At 35.3% G+C, this 19098-nt stretch overlaps 1 protein-coding gene across 1 annotated transcript in view; it reads right to left on the bottom strand.

The window, feature by feature from the left end:
- The window catches only part of LOC132758669 (sushi, von Willebrand factor type A, EGF and pentraxin domain-containing protein 1-like), a 32714-nt gene that overhangs the window by 7463 nt on the left and 6153 nt on the right, over positions 1-19098 (bottom strand). Inside the window, exons 3-13 of the mRNA XM_060750357.1 lie at positions 16631-16744; positions 15539-15658; positions 14632-14805; positions 13841-14020; positions 12464-12727; positions 11451-11627; positions 3790-3993; positions 3286-3549; positions 2390-2566; positions 1193-1378; positions 750-1001 (exon numbers count right to left, since the gene is read on the bottom strand). Of these exons, the coding sequence (XP_060606340.1) occupies positions 750-1001; positions 1193-1378; positions 2390-2566; positions 3286-3549; positions 3790-3993; positions 11451-11627; positions 12464-12727; positions 13841-14020; positions 14632-14805; positions 15539-15658; positions 16631-16744 (2112 nt within the window). The remainder of the gene's footprint in view (positions 1-749; positions 1002-1192; positions 1379-2389; positions 2567-3285; positions 3550-3789; positions 3994-11450; positions 11628-12463; positions 12728-13840; positions 14021-14631; positions 14806-15538; positions 15659-16630; positions 16745-19098) is intronic.

Genomic DNA, 19098 nt, shown 5'->3' with positions numbered 1-19098 from the left:
TTTCAAAGAACAAATGAAAAGTCATATAACCAAAACAATGAGTCGTCTTTATAAATTTTTGAACTGATTCTTGATTCTTAAATAACAACGCTATCTTCATATTCTAAATTTTCACGATCAAACAATAATGTGTCAATATTTAATGGATGATAAGATTGAGTTTCTTGAAGGAGTATTGTTCATTGTCAGACGTATCGATTACTTCAGACGTAACGATTACTTCAGAACCGTTGGTGCCTTAACCAGATTTTAAAGTCTAGATTGAACCATGTGGAGTGTTGGAGAGGTTTATATATTTGGCTCGACGTTATTTCAAAATACTAAGGGGGATGGTAAAAACGATGCATTATAGAATTAAGTGCGCGTAGCTATAGTTATATAATTGTTATTATTTCTCAAACGATAAGAAGCCGTTTCTGATACAGTTGGTGGAAGCAAAAAAGATAAATAATCCGGTAGTAAAATAGAGAAATACAGAACCCCTAAAGAAAGCCCAACACTGCAAAATTGAAAATGTTGCAGGCTCGGTTCGATTGAACCTGTTCATGGACGGTATTGGAAAGTGCAAGTTAACTTCCACGCCGTAGCACCAGCTTCAGCATAGTTCAACATTTACCACGGTTATCATGAAACCTAAAGCTTCAATGTGACACAGTAGTGCCATTCCATGACTAGCGGTGTGTGGTCCCCAATTTAAAGAATGCGTATATATTTTGTTAACGTATATTTTCATAAATATGTTAATTTACCTATGACGGTGATATATATTGTGCAAATATCAGATGGGTTGCCAGCAGAATCTGTTGCCTGATATTTTACTATCGCGTTATCTTCAATACGTTCACCGGATTTAGGTCCATACACTCTCATTACTGTTGGACTGTTATCAAAGTTATCACTAGCTGATGGCACAGTCCAAGTTACAATAGCACTTTCTAATCCCCTCTCAGCATTAATCTTTATCTCAGATGGACAGTCTATAATCTCTGGTGGTTCTACATCTGCGAAAAAATATACATCGGTTTATATATCAATAAATACATGTATATAGATTTAACCGAAATATATTCTGACAATATAGACATTACACGAAATAAAATATTGATAGACAATATAGTTACGTTATCATAAAACATCTATGATTTGCAAATGTAGGATGCGATAAAACTTTCAACTTCTATACGTTTTATACCTTTGCAGTTAGGAGTTGTAGATATTTCCCAAGACCCATCAGATTTGCATCGTGCAAACGACATTTGTGATAGTTCAAAACCATCAATACAGTTTGCTTGACAAATTGTACCATATGGAAAAGTGTTTCCTGCACACGAGTAATACCCGTTGTCTGGAGGGTCTGGTAGCGATGGGCATAGTACCCCTACAATAAAAAGTAAATTAAAACAGATTACCGACTGCACAAAAAAATCAGTTTATGCCGTGTTGTTTAGAATTAAACAGAAAAAAAAAACAGAAAATTTCGTTGAAAACGTCTTTGTTTTTTTTTTCTTTAATTTTCTCTTTAAAAACCTCTAACAGTGTATCCTATTGACATTTCCTTCATCTTTCATCCTTAATCTTTTAACAAGAGCTGTTGGTGAAATTTTTCAGTCCTTGACAAGACTACGGCTAATATAGAAAATTCTTAGTTCAAAAAATGGTCTTAAATTTATAAAACTCCATTCTTAGAATGACAATTTAATTTATCATATACATGTAAATCATTATTCTATTATTAACATTATCTAAGATTCTATTGCATGGAAAAAAATGTAATTTTGAATGCAATACATTTCGTGGTGTTTAAAGGTTTATCAAATATGGGAATACAGAGAATAAACTAAACTTATTCTTAACATTCATGAGTTAAAAAAACACACAGAAAAGAAAATATTATTTTACATATCTCAAATGTTTAATAGTTTAGGCCTTAGATGACCCACTTGCATGCTCTATCTTCTTAAGAGAGTTTCTTCCCTTTGTTTTTTCCGTTAAGTGAAAGTTCTGACAAACCTTGAAAATGTTCAATTTTGTACCAAAAGGGGTACGGTTTGTAGAATTTAGGAAAAGAGAAGCCTGCCATAACAAACATTTAAGCTGAAAACAATTTTGATGAAGCTGGGGTCCTTGGAATTGTCCATGAAGTTTACAAGGAATGAAATTATTTGAGCAACTTTGATACAAGATGCATTCGTGGCAAGTTTGTACAACATTCGGCCAATGTTATCAGATAGGATGTCGTTTGAAGGAAATTATAACCGAAGTTCGAAGAAAATGAAAACGGGCTTTCTCAATATGCCAACTGCAATTGTGCCCGATGAGCTGTAATATCAATGTTATCCTTTCTAACAACAAAACATCATCAACACCAACAACAATTACAGACTCTTACTTGTACATACGAAGTCTGTGGCATTCCATGATTTACTTTCTAAACATTGCACTATTGCAGAACCCTGCCATTTATAACCTTCATTGCAGGTCAATGTACAAATACTTCCATATATAAAGTCTGATGTACACGAAACGTCTCCATTCTCTGGTGGTATGTAGGCAGGGCATTCAGTAACTGTGAAAGAAAAACATAAAAAATGTTTTCATTAAATGATAGTCATGGAATAATTAAGCTGGTGGTTACAGTCCGAAGATTATGTGATTGTGCTGACCAGGACATGGCTTTGTATGTTTTTCATATGTCGCTAGTACTTGTATGAACATTTTTCAAATAAACAGTTACCTTTTTAGCAATAGAACTGAAAAAAATACGTGTCAAACTGAAAATAAGTCGGAGATATACAAAAAGAACAACACAGATGTTTACTGATTCTCAAAAAGTGACCTTGAGTCATAAAATAAAATTAAATAAGATTTCATAGCTTATCTTGACATTCAATGTCATTCACAGACCAATATCATACTTGAATCATTCAATGTGTTGGTGTAGTCATTTCTATTGTTTTTCTTTCAATTATAAATAAAATATGTTCATTGAAAAAGAAAAATATGAAAATCAACTTGACCACAAGGGTTAAAAAAGTCACTTTCAAGGTTAAGGTCAAACTTGAATTATCATTATAATTTATCAGTTTTTGAGTAAGTGTAAGTTGTTTTGTCAGAGTGAAACAAATTAGTGAAAATATAACAAACGTTTGAAAATTTAAGAAAAGTTGACAAACAATATGGGCTTAAACGCCGATGCCATTTAAATAAATAACAAATGTGAATGGTCAGTTTAAGCAAAATACATGTCCCATATGATGAGTTGTGACAATCTTATCTATGATTTACCATCCACTTGAAGCACATATAAACACAGCGGTGAGACGTTCCCAACATTATCAATTGCTTGAAACTCAACAAAATCTATATCATTTGCGTCCAGTGTGTCTCCGCTATCTGGTCCTAGTATCTTTGTTACTTCAGGGGAAGGATCTACATTATCAGAGGCTGTTGGGATATCATACTGTATTTCTGCAGTTGTCTTTCCTTTTGCTGCAGGAAATGTAAGAACTTTTGTTCCTTGACAATTATCAAACGTTGGTGGCTCGATATCTGAAACAAATAAATTGTTTTCTGAACACAAAGATGAACCATAAAAAGTGCCACAATGTTCATATAGACATGCCCTTTACATTGTGAAAAACACTTAATAAATAACTTTGTTTGCCAATACTGATAAAAATTTATGAAAATAAGTTTTCTTTTGACATTCACGAAACTAGAAAATCTTGCATTGTTGTCGTGAGTCGACACTAGATGATAATTATACTATTACTTAATTAACAATCTTACCTAAGCAAACTGGTTGTAAACTCAAACTTAGGAAAGGAGTATTATTCGAGTCAACTTTGCATATTGCTGATGTGTATAGAGCGAGTTTGAATCCACCGTCACAAATTGCATAACACACTGACTGGTACTTTATTGGCGACTGGCAACTAAAGTAACCATTAGATATACTCATTCCATGCTCTTCTGGTGGTGAACATTCAACCTCTGAATCAAATCATAGAACACCTTTTGTAGGCATTAGATGTATCCAAACACAGGTATTTAATAAGATTTACAATTAAAGTTTAAATTTTATTGTTAAATCAAGGCTCTACATTTTCTGAATTATATGACTTCTATATTTGTAAAGCTTACTAGTTACAATTTAACATTTCGACGATTGCCCGTATCAATACATTTGTATTTTGTTTCCGAGTAATGAAATTAAAATAATAATACTCATATAAAATTAGTGATGAAAAGCGATTTTGTATATTTGATATCCTCAATCATGCGATACTACTTATTATATGTATCATGTACCTCAGATTATATATTAAATAATATAATATCTTTACCTATTATGATACAAAGCCAACATTATTTAGCGATGTCTAGTGCAAGGACATCCTTTTTGTGATACTAAAACATTAATATATTGTTAAAACAGAAAATGAAATGTCATTTAATTATTCATTTTAAAGTTTGTTACTATCCAAATACATTTCCAAATGTAATGAAAGCATGCAATCTGATGATCAATTTATCAAATTCAAAATTGAATAAGATTAGATAAGGAATGAATATAATTCGATATTAAACACCGACTTATTTGGCAATGCTAGTAGTAAGATGTGCATGTTTACATCAATTCAAAGTCGTACATAAATAATAGAATCAGTTTTAAGTAAAACCTTACAAAGAAGGTCTGGCCTCGGAAGCATTCGTCACAACAAATTACATGAAAATTGCAGACTCATTTTGATCAAGTCTGTAGATGTCGGATATTAAATATGATACACAATATCAAAAAGGGAATGCAATGAAAACTGCGACATCCCCTAACACCGGCATGAGCGGTGCACAATTTTTAACACTTAAAAGTGCTGTAATCAGTGAGTAGAAATAACAACACTGAAAGGCAACCGTTACAAAACGCAGCATCCAACACAACCAAGCCACAGGACTCCCGGTGAGATCAATATTTCGTTCGAGCGAAAATTCATAACAAATAAAACAACACTTATAGACTTAGATGATACATACATTTATGAAAATCAAGAGCATCAATTATAATTAACTTTACTTTATTTAAGAAAAATGTAAACAAAATGCGTTTCTAAAGCAGTAGCCAATATGAAAAGGAGATATTATTAATTAACACACAGTCACGTGATACAATTGTAGTATGGAAAATCCCCGGATCACTTACTCCGGAGTCGTAAAGTTTATATTGATTGATTGGTCATTGTATACGTATAACATACTGATATTGCTTATAATTTTAATGCCACAAATTTCTAAGAATGTCAAAACCAAAGCAATTTAATTGTTTCCCTCTATGTTTGATACGATTCCAGATTCTGGCCATTCCGGATGACAAAATTACAATAACTTACGTCGTGCTAGAGTTACCCAGATGAAAGTATTTCGTAGTATTGTCAAAATAGCCATTTATTTATAAAAAGAAACACAAATGTCCGCCATTTTGTATCATTTTTGTTTTGACGTGACGTCACAATTGTGGCGTTCTATCCGGTTCGAGCGTTGTGTATTTATATGAAATGAAATTGGAAATAAAAACGCCAAACAAATTGGTTTCGAAAGAAGCTTCAAATATTGTCAGAAAGCTTATTTTTTAGCAAGTCTCCTTGTTGGTGAGCAGGTCCAATGAAGGAACCAAATACTGCAGCAAGTCCAATTTGTGCAGCAAGCCTAATATTGAAGCAATTTAAAGGAGCGCATCAAGTCTAAGAAGCGTAGCTAGTCAAACAGTGCAGCAAGTCCAATAGTGCAGCAAACCCAATAGTTTAGCAAGTCTAAGGATCGCAACAAGTCTTAGAAGCGTAGCTAGTCCAATTTGCAGTAATTCCAATACTGCAGCAAGTATGAGAAGCGTAGCTAATCCAAAAGTGCAGCAGGTCTTCATGCAACAAGTCCAATACTGCAGCAAGTCTTAGCAGTGCAGCCATTCTTAGCTTTTAATCGCAAATACCACTCGGAATATCAATAAAATCTCATAAATGAAACCAAAACTTGACAATTTGGGGCTCGTCCGGGATCATTTTTAAGAGATTTTGATAAACTGAGCAATATGTTTTACGACATATGGTTAAGAATAGGAGAGAAACTTGGTTATCCGGCAGCGATTAAATAATATTTCTTCAAGAGAAGGAAGAAGAGTGCCTAACCAGAGAGAAAAGAGCCCGAAGGCGTGAAGAAGAAAGAAGACAGATGGAAATAAGTTTTGAGTTCCAGATGAAGAAAAAACGATCTTGAGATAGAGCAGATCAAATCCAGCAAAGTAACCACCAAAGAGGGAAGCATGTCACTCAGAGCAAGAATACCTAAGTTCGACGAAGCTAATGATAATATTGATTCAGTTCTGGAGTGATTTGAGAGATTTACCATTAGCCAAGACTGGGAGAGAGACACTTGGGCCATTACATTAAGCTCATTACTATCAGGACAAGTTCTGGATGTATCTACAAGTGTATTATTATTATTATTATTATTATATACCAAACTTCTTAAGCACTTTTTTCATGCACATTGACACGTTAAAAAGTACTGTGCAGTATTACCAAATAAATGATACAATATTAAAAAAACAAATTAAAACATCAATATTGCTCAAGTCACAAATTCAAATCAAATGTAGTTAAAAAAGTTAAATAGACCCACAAAAATAATAAACTACAGGTAAGACTTAAGTTTTATCACAGTCCTACTACGCGGTACAACAAGTACTAAGCAATATTTATGGGACCTAAGTTGTCTGGATGGGATATAAATGTCTAGCATGTTTCGTGTGTACGTAGGTGCCTGTCCATGAAGCGCCTTAAACACATATGTTAGGAGTTTGTACTCGACTCTGATGTGCAAGTAAGCCAATGTAGTTCCTTTAAAACTGGGGTTATGTGGCAGTTTCGCGGTGTCCTACGTACTTTGGAGATCCATATAGCTATATAATTTTAATGTCACTAACGTTTTTATCAAGGTTCTGGTTGAATCAACAGTCAAGTATTTCCGAATTTGACGAGTTCACAAGTTTGCCTATTGAAAAAGCCAATGAAAATGACACTTTTAAGAGGGCTTTCTTAAAACGATACAAGTTGACTGAAGAGGGTTCACAGGGTGAAGTTCAGACAGAGCACACCACTTTCTGGTGTGTCTGTTTTTCAGTTTATTGAGAGGTTAAGACGATATTTTACAAGGTGGACATATATGGCTGGAGTAGAGCAGACCTTTCATGGAATAAGCGAGCTCTTAATCAAGGAACAGTTCATCGAAGGGTGTTCTACAGATTTGTCAGACTTCCTGAAAGAAAGAGTGCCGTCCTGAATAGAAGAGTTAACACGCTTTACAGAGCAGTACATATAACCGCATAAAGGGGCGTCTTCTGTTTTTGCCACAGGTACTCCACTTCTAAAAAAGGGCACCTGGGCAAGAGATCCATACCAGAGACATCAAGCAGAGTGACAGATAACAGAAATTCGCCAGTGAAGACATGCTTTCTTTGTAATAAGGCAGGTCATTAAGCCATAGGCTGCCGACAGAACAACAGAAGCCAAGCACCGAAGATGTGATTTATTTGCAATAAGACGGGGCATATTGTAAAAGGGTGTAGGCAGACAAAATCAGAAGGTATAAGAAGTGGCCGCAAGGTATCAGCCGTATGTACCAAAGCAGACCTGTATCCACTAGAGAAGAACACTGAAGTTGGAAAATTGAAGTTAGTTTGCGGAGAGACTGTGCCAATCCTCGCGGGAGCTTGTACCATTGATTTGGTGGAAGAAGAAAGAAACCTTGAATTAAAGTAGAGGTTGTTGTCGGTACAAACGCAGTGAAAGTATTGAGAGATACTGGATGTGAGTTTACGACTGAAAAGAAGGAGTTTGTTAAAGAAGAACAACTCACGGGTAAAGAAATTGTTATGATTACAATTGATTGAGTTGCTTAAGTCGTACCTTTGGCGAAAATATGGGTAGATACCCCGAGCTAGAGGCAATGGTGCTTAAGTCATTGATATGCAATTAAGTAATTGGTAACGTTGCCGGAATATTGATAGGCCTGATCCTTTTGGGAGCCAAAAACAATCAACTGTTTAGCAGTTCGGAACGGGCATAAAAGCCGCCCACCAATTCGATTTTCCCAAAACGTCCTGCCGTTGAAGGCTGAAAAATTGAAAAGTCCCCAGAAACCCAAATGGCCCTTATTGAAAAAGGTTTGTTTTTTAAAGCGGAAGGGGGTAAAAGTTGAACCAAAGGTGGGGCAAAGTTCAATTACTTGGGGGCCTCTTTGGCCTCCCCTTTCGCTAATGGGTGACCAAAAGCGCCCCACCAAATTCCGGAAGAGAGTGAAAAGGAAATTGCCCCAAAAAATCCATTGTGGTAAATTTGTCCCTCTAGAACAGAATTCGGGCAATTTTTCATTTCCCGGGGAAAAACAGGAGATGTTAGACGTTTCGTCAGATAGTGTGATGTGTGTCAGGAGACCATCCCAAAAGGGTGAGTGAAGAAGGTGCCCCTAGGACCCATGTCGGTGATTGAGGAACCTTTTCATCGAGGAAAAATAGAATTGATAGGACCGATTATACTAGTGTCGGAGAAGGGCAACAGATATATCTTGACGGTTTTAGACTTCGCAACACGTTACCATGAAGCCTTGCCATTGGGAAGAATAGACACTGAGAGTATTGCTGGAGCACTGCTTGAAATAAATTCGATAGTTGGCTTTCAATCAGAAGTTCTAAGTGACAGAGGTGGTCCATTTACAGCAAACCTAATGAAAGAGATATGCCGACTCATATCTGTGAAGCAACATTTCACAACACCTTACAACCCAAAGTGTAACTGCTTGTGCGAGCGGATGAATGGAGTGCTAAAAAGTATGCTGTGGAAGATGTGCCAGGAAATACGGAAGGACTGGGATAGATCGTACCTACAAGCTGTATTATTCGCATATAAAGAAGTACCACAGGCGAGTACAGGATTTTCCTTGTTTGAGCTGCTGTATGGAAGAACAGTTAAAAGGTCCATGCAACTTCTAAGGGACATGTGGACTGTGTACATCCAGAAAAGTACACCAGACAACGGTCGATTGGTTAGATGGGCCTTATTCCGTTAATCATACCAGTTCCGAATTGAAGCCATCAAAGGATCTGAGAACACATTTGCAGACTACCTAAGCAGACAGTATCCAGAAACAGATGAATTAAAAAATGTTATTTTGACATTTGATAGAAATATTTAATATTTCCTTTAGAAGAGTGCTGTTTTCAAAAAAGCCATTTTATTTATAAAAAGAAACACAAATGTCAACCATTTTGTATCATTTTTGTTTTGACGTGATGTCACAATTGTGGCATTCTATCCAGCTCGCGCGTTGTGAATTTATAGGAAATGAAATTGGAAATTAAAAAAAGAAGAAAAATCAAAGTGGTTTCGAAAGAAGCTTCAAAATTTGTCAGAAAGCTTATTTTCAGCAAGTCTCTTTGTTGGTGAGCAGGTCCACTGAAGGAACCAAATACTGCAGCAAGTCCAATTAGTGTAGCATATCTAATATTGCAGCAATCCCGAGGAGCGCAACAAACAATAGATAAATACAGAATCCCTAAAGAAAGCCCAACACAACAAAATTAAAACTGTTGCAGGCTCGGTTTGATTGAGCCTGTTCATGGGCGGTACTGGAAAGTGCAAGTTATCGTCCACGCCCCCTAGAACCGGATTAAGCAGAATTCAACATTTAAATATGAAATAGTAAAGTTTTGAATTTAGAAACATCCGCATATGTATTCATACGGCGGTTAACATGGAACCTTCAATGTGACACTTCCGTGCCATTCCATGAAAAGCGGCGTATGGTCCCCAAGTAATAAAAAGCGTGTGCCCTAAACGAGAAAACAATGGGCCGAACTAATTAAAATGGAATTTTGAAAGGGGATCAGAGGTTATGAAGCCTGCATATTACAGATTAGATGTCAAAAGACAAATTCAAAAAGCAGGCAACATGTCCTAAGGGTGATTCAACATTATTCAAGTAGGAATATTGGAACCACCCAACTAGAAAATGCCGAAAAATTTAAACTAAAAATAACACTAGCACATCAATAATATCGTGCTGAACGATCTTCAAGGATCGAAAATATAACATCATTGATTAACTGTACGGGGAGACTTGTTACAGCCGCCACACGGCACAAATAACACGGATGTGACCATAAAATAGATAAATACAGAATCCCTACAGAAAGCCCAACACGACAAAATTGAAAGTGTTGCAGGCTCGGGTTGATTGAGCCTGTTCATGGACGGTACTGGAAAGTACAAGTTACCGTCCACGCCCCCTAGCACTGGCTTAAGCAGAAATCAACATTTAAACATGAAATAGTAAATATTTGAATTTAGAAACATCCGCATGTGTATTCATACGGCGGTTATCATGGAATCTTCAATGTGACACGTCCGTGAAATTCCATGAAAAGCGGCGTATGGTCCCCAAGTAATAAAAAGCGTGTGCCCTAAACGAGAAAACAATGGGCCGAACTAATTAAAAAGGAATTTTAAAAGGGGATCAGAGGTTATGAAGCCTGCATATCACAGATAAGACGTCAAAAGACAAATTTAAAAAGCAGGCAACATATCGTAAGGGTGATTCAACATTATTCAAGTAGGAATATTGGAACCAACCAACTAGAAAATGCCGAAAAGTTTAAACTAAAAATAACACTAGCACAACAATAATGTCGTGCTGAACGATCTTCAAGGATCAAAAATATAACATCATTGATTAAATGTACGGGGAGACTTTTACGGCCGCCACACGGCACAAATAACACGGATGTGACCATAAAAGAAGTCTAAGAAGCGTAGCTAGTCCAACAGTGCAGCAAGTCCAATAGTGCAGTAAGTCAAAAAGTGCAGGAAGTCCAAGGATCGCAGCAAGTCTTAAAAGCGTAGCTAATCCAATAGTGTAGCAAGTACAATAATGTAGCAAGTCCAATAATGCAGCATGTCCACGGAGCGCAGCAAGTATAAGAAGCGTAGCTAGTCCAATAGTGCAGCAGGTCCAACAGTGCTGCAGGTCCAATACTGCAACAAGTCCAATACTGCAGCAAGTCTTAGCAGTGCAGCAATTCTTAACTTATAATCGCAAGTACCGCTCAGAATATCAATAAAAATCTCATAAATGAAACGAGAACTTGACAAGCATAATGAAAGAAAGTATATCCCGTGGGAGGAAAAACGAATATTTTGAGGTGTCATTTGATATTTTGAAGAGGTATTTTGAGATATTTGTTAGAAGATTACCCTTGCCGCTTTTGGAGGCTTTCTGCATACAGCTGTGGTTATCATTTACATATACGTAGTTCTTGGTTTTCCAGGAAAATGGTTTCAATTTTATAGAAAAATTGGTATGCAAAACGGACAGCATGAATGTTTACTTTGAAACAAATTTACCTTTACAGATTGGTGTAGATGAATTCCAATCGCCGTTCTGATCACATGTCGACGAAGACGCTCCTTGTAACAGATATCCTTGATAACATGTGTAATTACACTGACTACCATATATGAAACCTTTGTCACACTTGTAACGACCATTTCTTGGTGCAGAAATGCGGGAACACTTGGTAACTAAAATTAAAGACATATATTCATGTCAAATGACAAAAAATAATAACAAAAACAAACAAAATCAAAGCACCGAAAGCGCTGAATTTATTAGGGTCCCAGAATGTCAGGAAGATGAAGGTTGTGAGATTATAAAACAATTTGTTTTTGTATAGTGCCACAAATGCTTTCCAGCGTTTTAATTGTAGTAGATTGGCTATAAGACTAATTGCAACACTGATATTCAATCCAATGTTTATTTGATATAAACAATTTGAAAAAAAATGAGTTGCCTCAACTGGGATTTGAACTCCAGACTTTTCGCTTCCTAAGCGAGCGCGCAAACCCCTCGGCCAGGGTGAATTGATATGTTAACGGCCTGAAGAAAACCATATTATTTAAAATTAGGGTTTGAAACGACACTAACTGTTGTTATCACTTGTGTAAATAATCATTGCGCTTACTATAAGCATGTATATCTATTATTTTGCTTGAAAATTAATGCGCCTGTCATGTGACCATATTTACGCAGTGATCTCCCCTGAATTTTTAGGCCTTAGTGTTACATATAAAGGGAAGTAACCGCTTCAAAAAAGCGGACTACTTTCGGCATTTGAAATTAACAGCATTAGTCTGAAATTTCGCTACCATTATTTGTTTGGTCTGACGATCCAAACAAATAAAAACCGACAAAATGCAAAGATTTGTTGATAGCTAGCGTAACATCTTATTCATCACAAATTATTGTTAAAATGAATATTTAATCTCTTCTTTCTCTGACTTGGACGTGACTAGTTTTTAATTTTCAATGAGTTAATTATGATTTCAATTATCTCTTGACAAGTATTATTAATTCTTACCTTTCACTTGCACGTAAAATAAACATTCTTCTGAAGGGTTAAGAGCACTATCGAAAGCTACGTATTTCAGAATATGAACAACTCCGCCTTCAATCCGAGAACCAGGTGTAATAGAACCAGCAGTTTGGTTCACTGTAAGTCTTGAATTATCCTGATTGTCAATAGCAGATGGTACGTCCCACGTAACGATTGCAGAAGTTTTTCCTTTTTCAGCAGTTATCGTTATATTTGATGGACAATTCAATATTATAGGTGGCTCGGAATCTGAATAAATAAAATGATTTTATATGAATTATGCGTGACTGAAAGTTTAATCTAATTTATGTTTGATAAATTAATGTACCTTCTTAAAAGATAATGTAATATTTTTTCAATGATAATTTTAGATAAACATAAATAATGGATATAGCAAATTAACTACGAAACAGTTCGTATTGTAGACAGTTAAATCCTTTTTTTTTGTCCAGGGCAAACTTGCTTAATCGGATTAAAGTACGTTGGAATGCTATTTGAAAATTTTAAAATGTTCGCATTATGTATTTATATATAAGGATTATTGCATGTTTATATCATTATGGTCACCATTGTTTCAATACCATTACTGGTCATAACAGAAACGTTTTTTTTTCTAAAACAGTTCCGTGTACCATTCTTAAAAATAGATGTTTCATTGTGAATTTACATCGTGTTTGTATCTGACGAATGAAATCTATCATGTAAAAGATCACAAATTTGACTGAAAATGATACAAGTTGATAATAAAACGTGTTATCCTAGAACTGATGACTAAAATGTTGATTGCCATTCTATTTACTTAAAATAAGTAATTATTTTAAAAGATCGTTTTTACTCTTCTATTTGTGCTCAATTCATTAAAGTGATGATTAAATTAATTCCTGTGGAATTCCACCTTGATCGACCGCTCCGCAACATGTGTATTCACCACCTTGATATATTTTTTTGAATCCTCAAAAGTGTAAGACTATTGGCAGTCGTCTATAAAAGAGTATTTCTTGCCTAGCTCTTTTAAGCAATTAAACATACCTCTAGAACAATTTAAGTTTCAACAATATTGTAACATATGAACTAGTAATTACCATTACATTTTGGCGCCCTTGGCCAAAAGTGGTTATGGTCGTTGACTTCAAACCACTTGCCTCTCTCTGCTGTGGGTTCGAATACCGACAGGGACTATGGATTCTTTCATGTGAGAAAGCTATCAAGCTAGCTTACGGGACGTCTGTGGCTCTACTCAGGTGCCTGACATAATGCACAGAAAGGCACCCGAGGTCTTCCCCCACCAGTAAAGCTGTTACCTCGCCATATGACCTATACTATGGCGTAGTGACGTAAAAACCCAAACAAACAACAATATACCTTTACATATTGTATCCACCGGGAGAGACCATTGCCCGTCAAGTTTACAGACTATAGGAACAAATCTAATAACTGAATATCCCGGATCACACGTTGGATTACATGACGTTCCTATAGTGAATTTACTGCAGGAATAATATCCATGTTCTATTGTAGGGAACGTCTGGGGACAAGTGTTAACTGTAATATACAAACAGCTTTATCATACAAGAATCAATTCTTTTTTTGCACTTTTATGTCCTTTCCGGTCCTTTTGACGGAAGCCTCTCGGTACTTCTGTAATGATTTTGCTTGACTAGATATTATAAGAGACTGCATTTAATGAACGTACCAGTTCCTTGTTGAAATTTCTTTTATTTTATTTTACAAATCCATAGAAAGGTGTAGCTTTAATTTAAATCTGTAATACTAGTATGATAACAAACATGTATAGTTCACATGCACACGCACGCACACACACTAACACACACTCACGCATACAAACTAGAAACTAAAATATGACTCAAGGTTTCCTAATATGAAATATGAAGGTGTAACATGTCATTGACAATAGCGACTAATTACATGGTCCTTGAAATATGGAAATTTCTCCTTAATATTTATTTAAAAAATACACTTAAGGTTTACTTAGAATTGATAGGATATTTTAAATTTCTTAATTGCTGGCTACAGTCTGATTTCATTTTTTTTCTTTTTATTGCTTTATTCATGCAACAAACAGAAGGTTATTCTTGATAATTATCAAACAAGTACAAAATATATTAAAGCTATTTCTAAATTAATACTGATACCTTTGCATTCAGATGACCCTCCATGTGTCCAATAACCATTCAGTTGACATGTCATACTTGCAACTGTTGGGGTGTATCCGGTAGGACAGAAAAAGTTACAGATATGACCATAATTTGTTCCCGAACAATAAACTGTTCCAAATTTAGGAGCCCTCGGAGTACGACAGAATATTACTGAATAAGATAAATAGCAGACAAATGTTACTTTTAGAGATTGAAAAAATTTACAAAAATTGTGATTTTTTATTTTAGAAATTTAACAAATTAAAAAAATTTTTGAAAAATAAAATAAAATAAAAAAAATTTACTGCGGGAACCTTTAAATTTTAAGTTTTTATCCCCAACTTTACCCTGTCAAAACCCCCGGGGTATCCCCTACCCTGCCCAAAACTGTAAATACACCCGGGCCTTTTAAACCCTTTCCGGGAGACTGTTCTTTGGGCCCATACCTTTTTCAAAAATTTAAAAAAAATGTTTAAAATTACAATAGAATAAATTTTTAATTTATCATTTTTACATTTATTTTTAAAACCTTTATCAAAAATTTTTAAGTGAAAATTTTAAAGTAAAAAGTGAATTTTTAATTTTTTTTTTTTTTTTAAACCCCAAATTGGGTTTAAAACCTTTCGCCCCCTTTTAAAACACCTTTTATCAAGTTCAAGTTTGTCGGTTTGGAACGCTAAAAAAAACCAAAATAATCGTAGGGATAAGATTTTTTGGGCCCTTTTAAAAAACCTTTTTCGTAAAAAATTTTTAACTTTTTAAACCCTTTAATAATATTGATATTAATATTTTAATTTTTCCAAATATAAAAAAATTGTTATATTTAAAAAAAAATAACTTTTAAGGGCTTTAAATTTTTTGACTAAATTAATTTATTGGAAAAAAAAATTAAACCTTAAGCTGCCATCTTCGTAGTCATAGGCAGTTGGTTCGGTCCAGTACACCCGCATTGATGTTTCCTTTTTTCCAGTGACAAATGTCAAAGATGATGGACAGTTCCGAAAATAAGGCTCGTGATTTGGACCTGGCATATTAAAGAAATTTTACATTATATAAAAACATGTCATCATTAAAGTGATTTGGCCCAAAACAAACGGTATTGTATACCCTTAATAATAATGTCGAAAATCTTAGTAAGTATCAGGTGAGACAACAAACTTTTTTGATATAATAAATGTATATGTGCATTTTGCCGGGAAGTGTGATATCCGCATATTGGAATAATAAATTCTTTTAGAACAAATCATCATCATCATTTTATTATTATTATTATTATTATTATTATTATTATTATTATTATTATTATTATTATTATTATTATTATATTAATCCTACCTAAAGCCTAATCTATAATTATTTATTTCGAAAAATATTTAATAAAATTAACCCAATAATAAATTTCGATTGTTTGCATCAATATTTGTAATACTTATGGAAAATGTGCTTAAAGGGACTCCACTGAGGTTTAAAAACCTAAAAACATAACATTTGAATTTCTTACATAATAGAGCTGGGGCACTTTATACAGAAATACATGCAAAGATAGTTAAGAAATATACTTTGAAATAAATGGAAAATAATACTTTTATGCTTTTCTTACCCCGATTTGAGTGAAAAGCGTTTAAACGCTTATCATTTTTAACATTTTTTTTTACAATTTATATAATTATTCTCGAAAATCGAAATGCGCGAATGATCTGAAAGTTTGCACAAAGATTAGTGGCCTAAACCTACATCAAATGGTACATTTATCTGAAAAAATTTGTTCAGGCCCATCATGTCAAAAAACCTCAGTGGAGTCCCTTTAATTTCATTGTAAATACATTGAAAAAAGATAATTTCAGATTAAAATTAAGGACAGTAGATTTAACATTTGAAGGAATTGTCTTACTACAAGCCAGTTGTGAACTCAAGTTGTTAAAATTTCCTACAGTATTCCTCATCCACTGGAGGAATTTAAGATAAATAAAATTAAAAAATAACAATTCATACATACGATCACATTTCTCAACTGCATATCTACTTCGACGTCTTCTCCATACTATACGCCTTCTGCGTCTGTGTGTAGTACATATCTGGTGATACCGTTTCTCCCTTTTTGCTTTTGTCACTAGAAATTTAAACAATCTGTACTATTTATTCTTCGCGAAAGAAAATCATGTGTAGTTGATTCTTGAATATCGAGTATGAGCATGTTTCTTTTTTAAAAATAATAAGTGCGTTGTTCTCTATTTTTTTTTCAATAATAATTTAGGTTATTATCGAGTTTTTTTTAAATAATTATTTCGGTTATTCTTGTGATTCATTTTAATATTATCCGTGGTTTATTCTTAAAGATAACGATCCCACGTCACATTTAATAACGATATTTAGAATATCTTAAAACTACTTGTTTAGCGCTGAATTAATACCAAAGATGGAGTTCGTTATGTATCTTTATCCATTTACAGATAGTGATGATATTGTAGTACCGATGGTACTGGTTACGGGAGTTAAAGGAAAGGTTCCGGGCCAACCGGAACTAGTGTGTTAGGTCTGACAGTTGGGCGCAATATTAGTGTAATTTATACTTAGAAGACAAAGGCAATTCCTAGCTTGACTACGATCCAGACGTGACCATCATTTCTGATGAGGTCTACAATCCCCTGAAGTACAAGCCCCCCATGATGAGGGATGTAAAGATGCAAACGGCTGACAGGGAATTGTCTATGGCAGCCTTTGAAGCCGGTCCGGTTAAGTTGAAGGTTGGTCACCATAGGTATCAGGTCAACATGCATGTTGCCCCCATTGAGCAACCAATGCTGTTGAGTTTTGATTTGCTTCGTGACCCTGGCAAATCTGTGCTAGACATGAGCAAGGTAGAGTTTTACTTTGATGGTATGCGCATCTCCCTAGATGTCCATTCATCAGATAGTCCATTAGTATCTAAGGTTACAGTGTCCAAGAGACAGGTTATCCCTGTATAAACTGTAGCAAGAGTTTAATGCAGGTTACACTCTCCCCTGTCCAGCTATATCGTAGAGCCAGTGAACCAGAAGAAATTTCTGGCTCCTCGACTCGAGTGTTACATGAAGGCACTAACACCCCTGTGTTGTGTCTTGTCAATCCATCGGATACCTAGCTACCGCCTTGTCAAGAGGGGAGCAGAGATAAGGAGGGCATATGCCATCAGTGAAGTTGTCAGGAATGAGTGTGATGTTGAAACATCTTTGCCCAGCAAAGTGTTTGAAGAAACATCATCATTTGAGATTGGATAAATGCCACCACACTTACGAGAGGTGTGTTCTTCGCAAAAGAAAATCATGTGTAGATGATTTTATTCTTGAATATCTAGTACGAGCATGTTTCTTTTTTTTTTAAAATAATAAGTGCGGCTGTTCTCTAATTTTTTTAATAATAATTTGGGTTATTCTCGAGATTTTTTAAATAATTATTTTGGTTATTGTTGTGATTCTTTTTAATATTAACCGTGGTTTATTCTCAAAGATAACGATCCCAGGTCACATTTAATAACGATATTTAGAATATCTTTAAACTACTTGTTTAGCGCTGAATTAATGCCAAAGATGGAGTTCGTTATGTATCTTTGTTCACGTACAGATAGTGATGATATTGTAGTACCGATGGTGCTGGTTACGAGAGTTGACGGAAGTTAAAGGAACGGTTCCGGGCCAACCGAAACTAGTTTGTTAGGTCTGACAGTTCGGCGCCATATTAGTGTAATATATACTTATAAGAATAAGGCAATTGCTAGCTTGATTACGATCCAGACGTAACCATCATTTCTGATTAGGTCTACAATCCCCTGAAGCACAAATCCCCCATGATGAGGGATGTAAAGCTGCAAACGGCTGACAGGGAATTGACTATGGCAGCCTTTATAGCCGGTCCGGTTAAGTTAAAGGATGGTCACCAGTGGTACCTGGTCAACATGCATGTTGCCCCCATTGAGCAACAAATGCTGTTGGGTTTCGATTTGCTTCGTGACCCTGGCAAATCTGTGCTAGACATGAGCAAGGCAGAGCTTTACTTTGGTGGTATGCGCATCTCCCTAGATGTCCATTCATCAGATAGTCCATTAGTATCTAAGGTTACAGTGTCCAAGAGACAGCTTATCCCCCCACACTCTGTAGCAAGAGTTCAATGCAGGTTACACTCTCCCCTGTCCAGCTATATCGTAGAGCCAGTGAACCAGAATAAATTTCTGGCTCCTCGAGTGTTACATGAAGGCACTAATACCCCTGTGTTGTGTCTTGTCAATCAATCGGATAGCTACCGCCTTGTCAGGAGGGGAACAGAGATAGGGAGGGCATATGCCATCAGTGAAGTTGTCAGGATTTGTGATTGGTGAAATGCCACCACACTTACGAGAGGTGTACAAAACCTCTTGTGGTGAACTTGAGACATCGTGTGAATCGCGAGCATTCCAATGCTGACGCAATGTCAAAAATACCACTGCAAAGT

This window comes from Ruditapes philippinarum, unplaced genomic scaffold (assembly GCF_026571515.1).
Source record: "Ruditapes philippinarum isolate M1 unplaced genomic scaffold, ASM2657151v2 ctg1726_1_1_1_1, whole genome shotgun sequence".
Taxonomy (NCBI): domain Eukaryota; kingdom Metazoa; phylum Mollusca; class Bivalvia; order Venerida; family Veneridae; genus Ruditapes; species Ruditapes philippinarum.
This window is presented reverse-complemented; position numbering and strand designations above follow the sequence as displayed.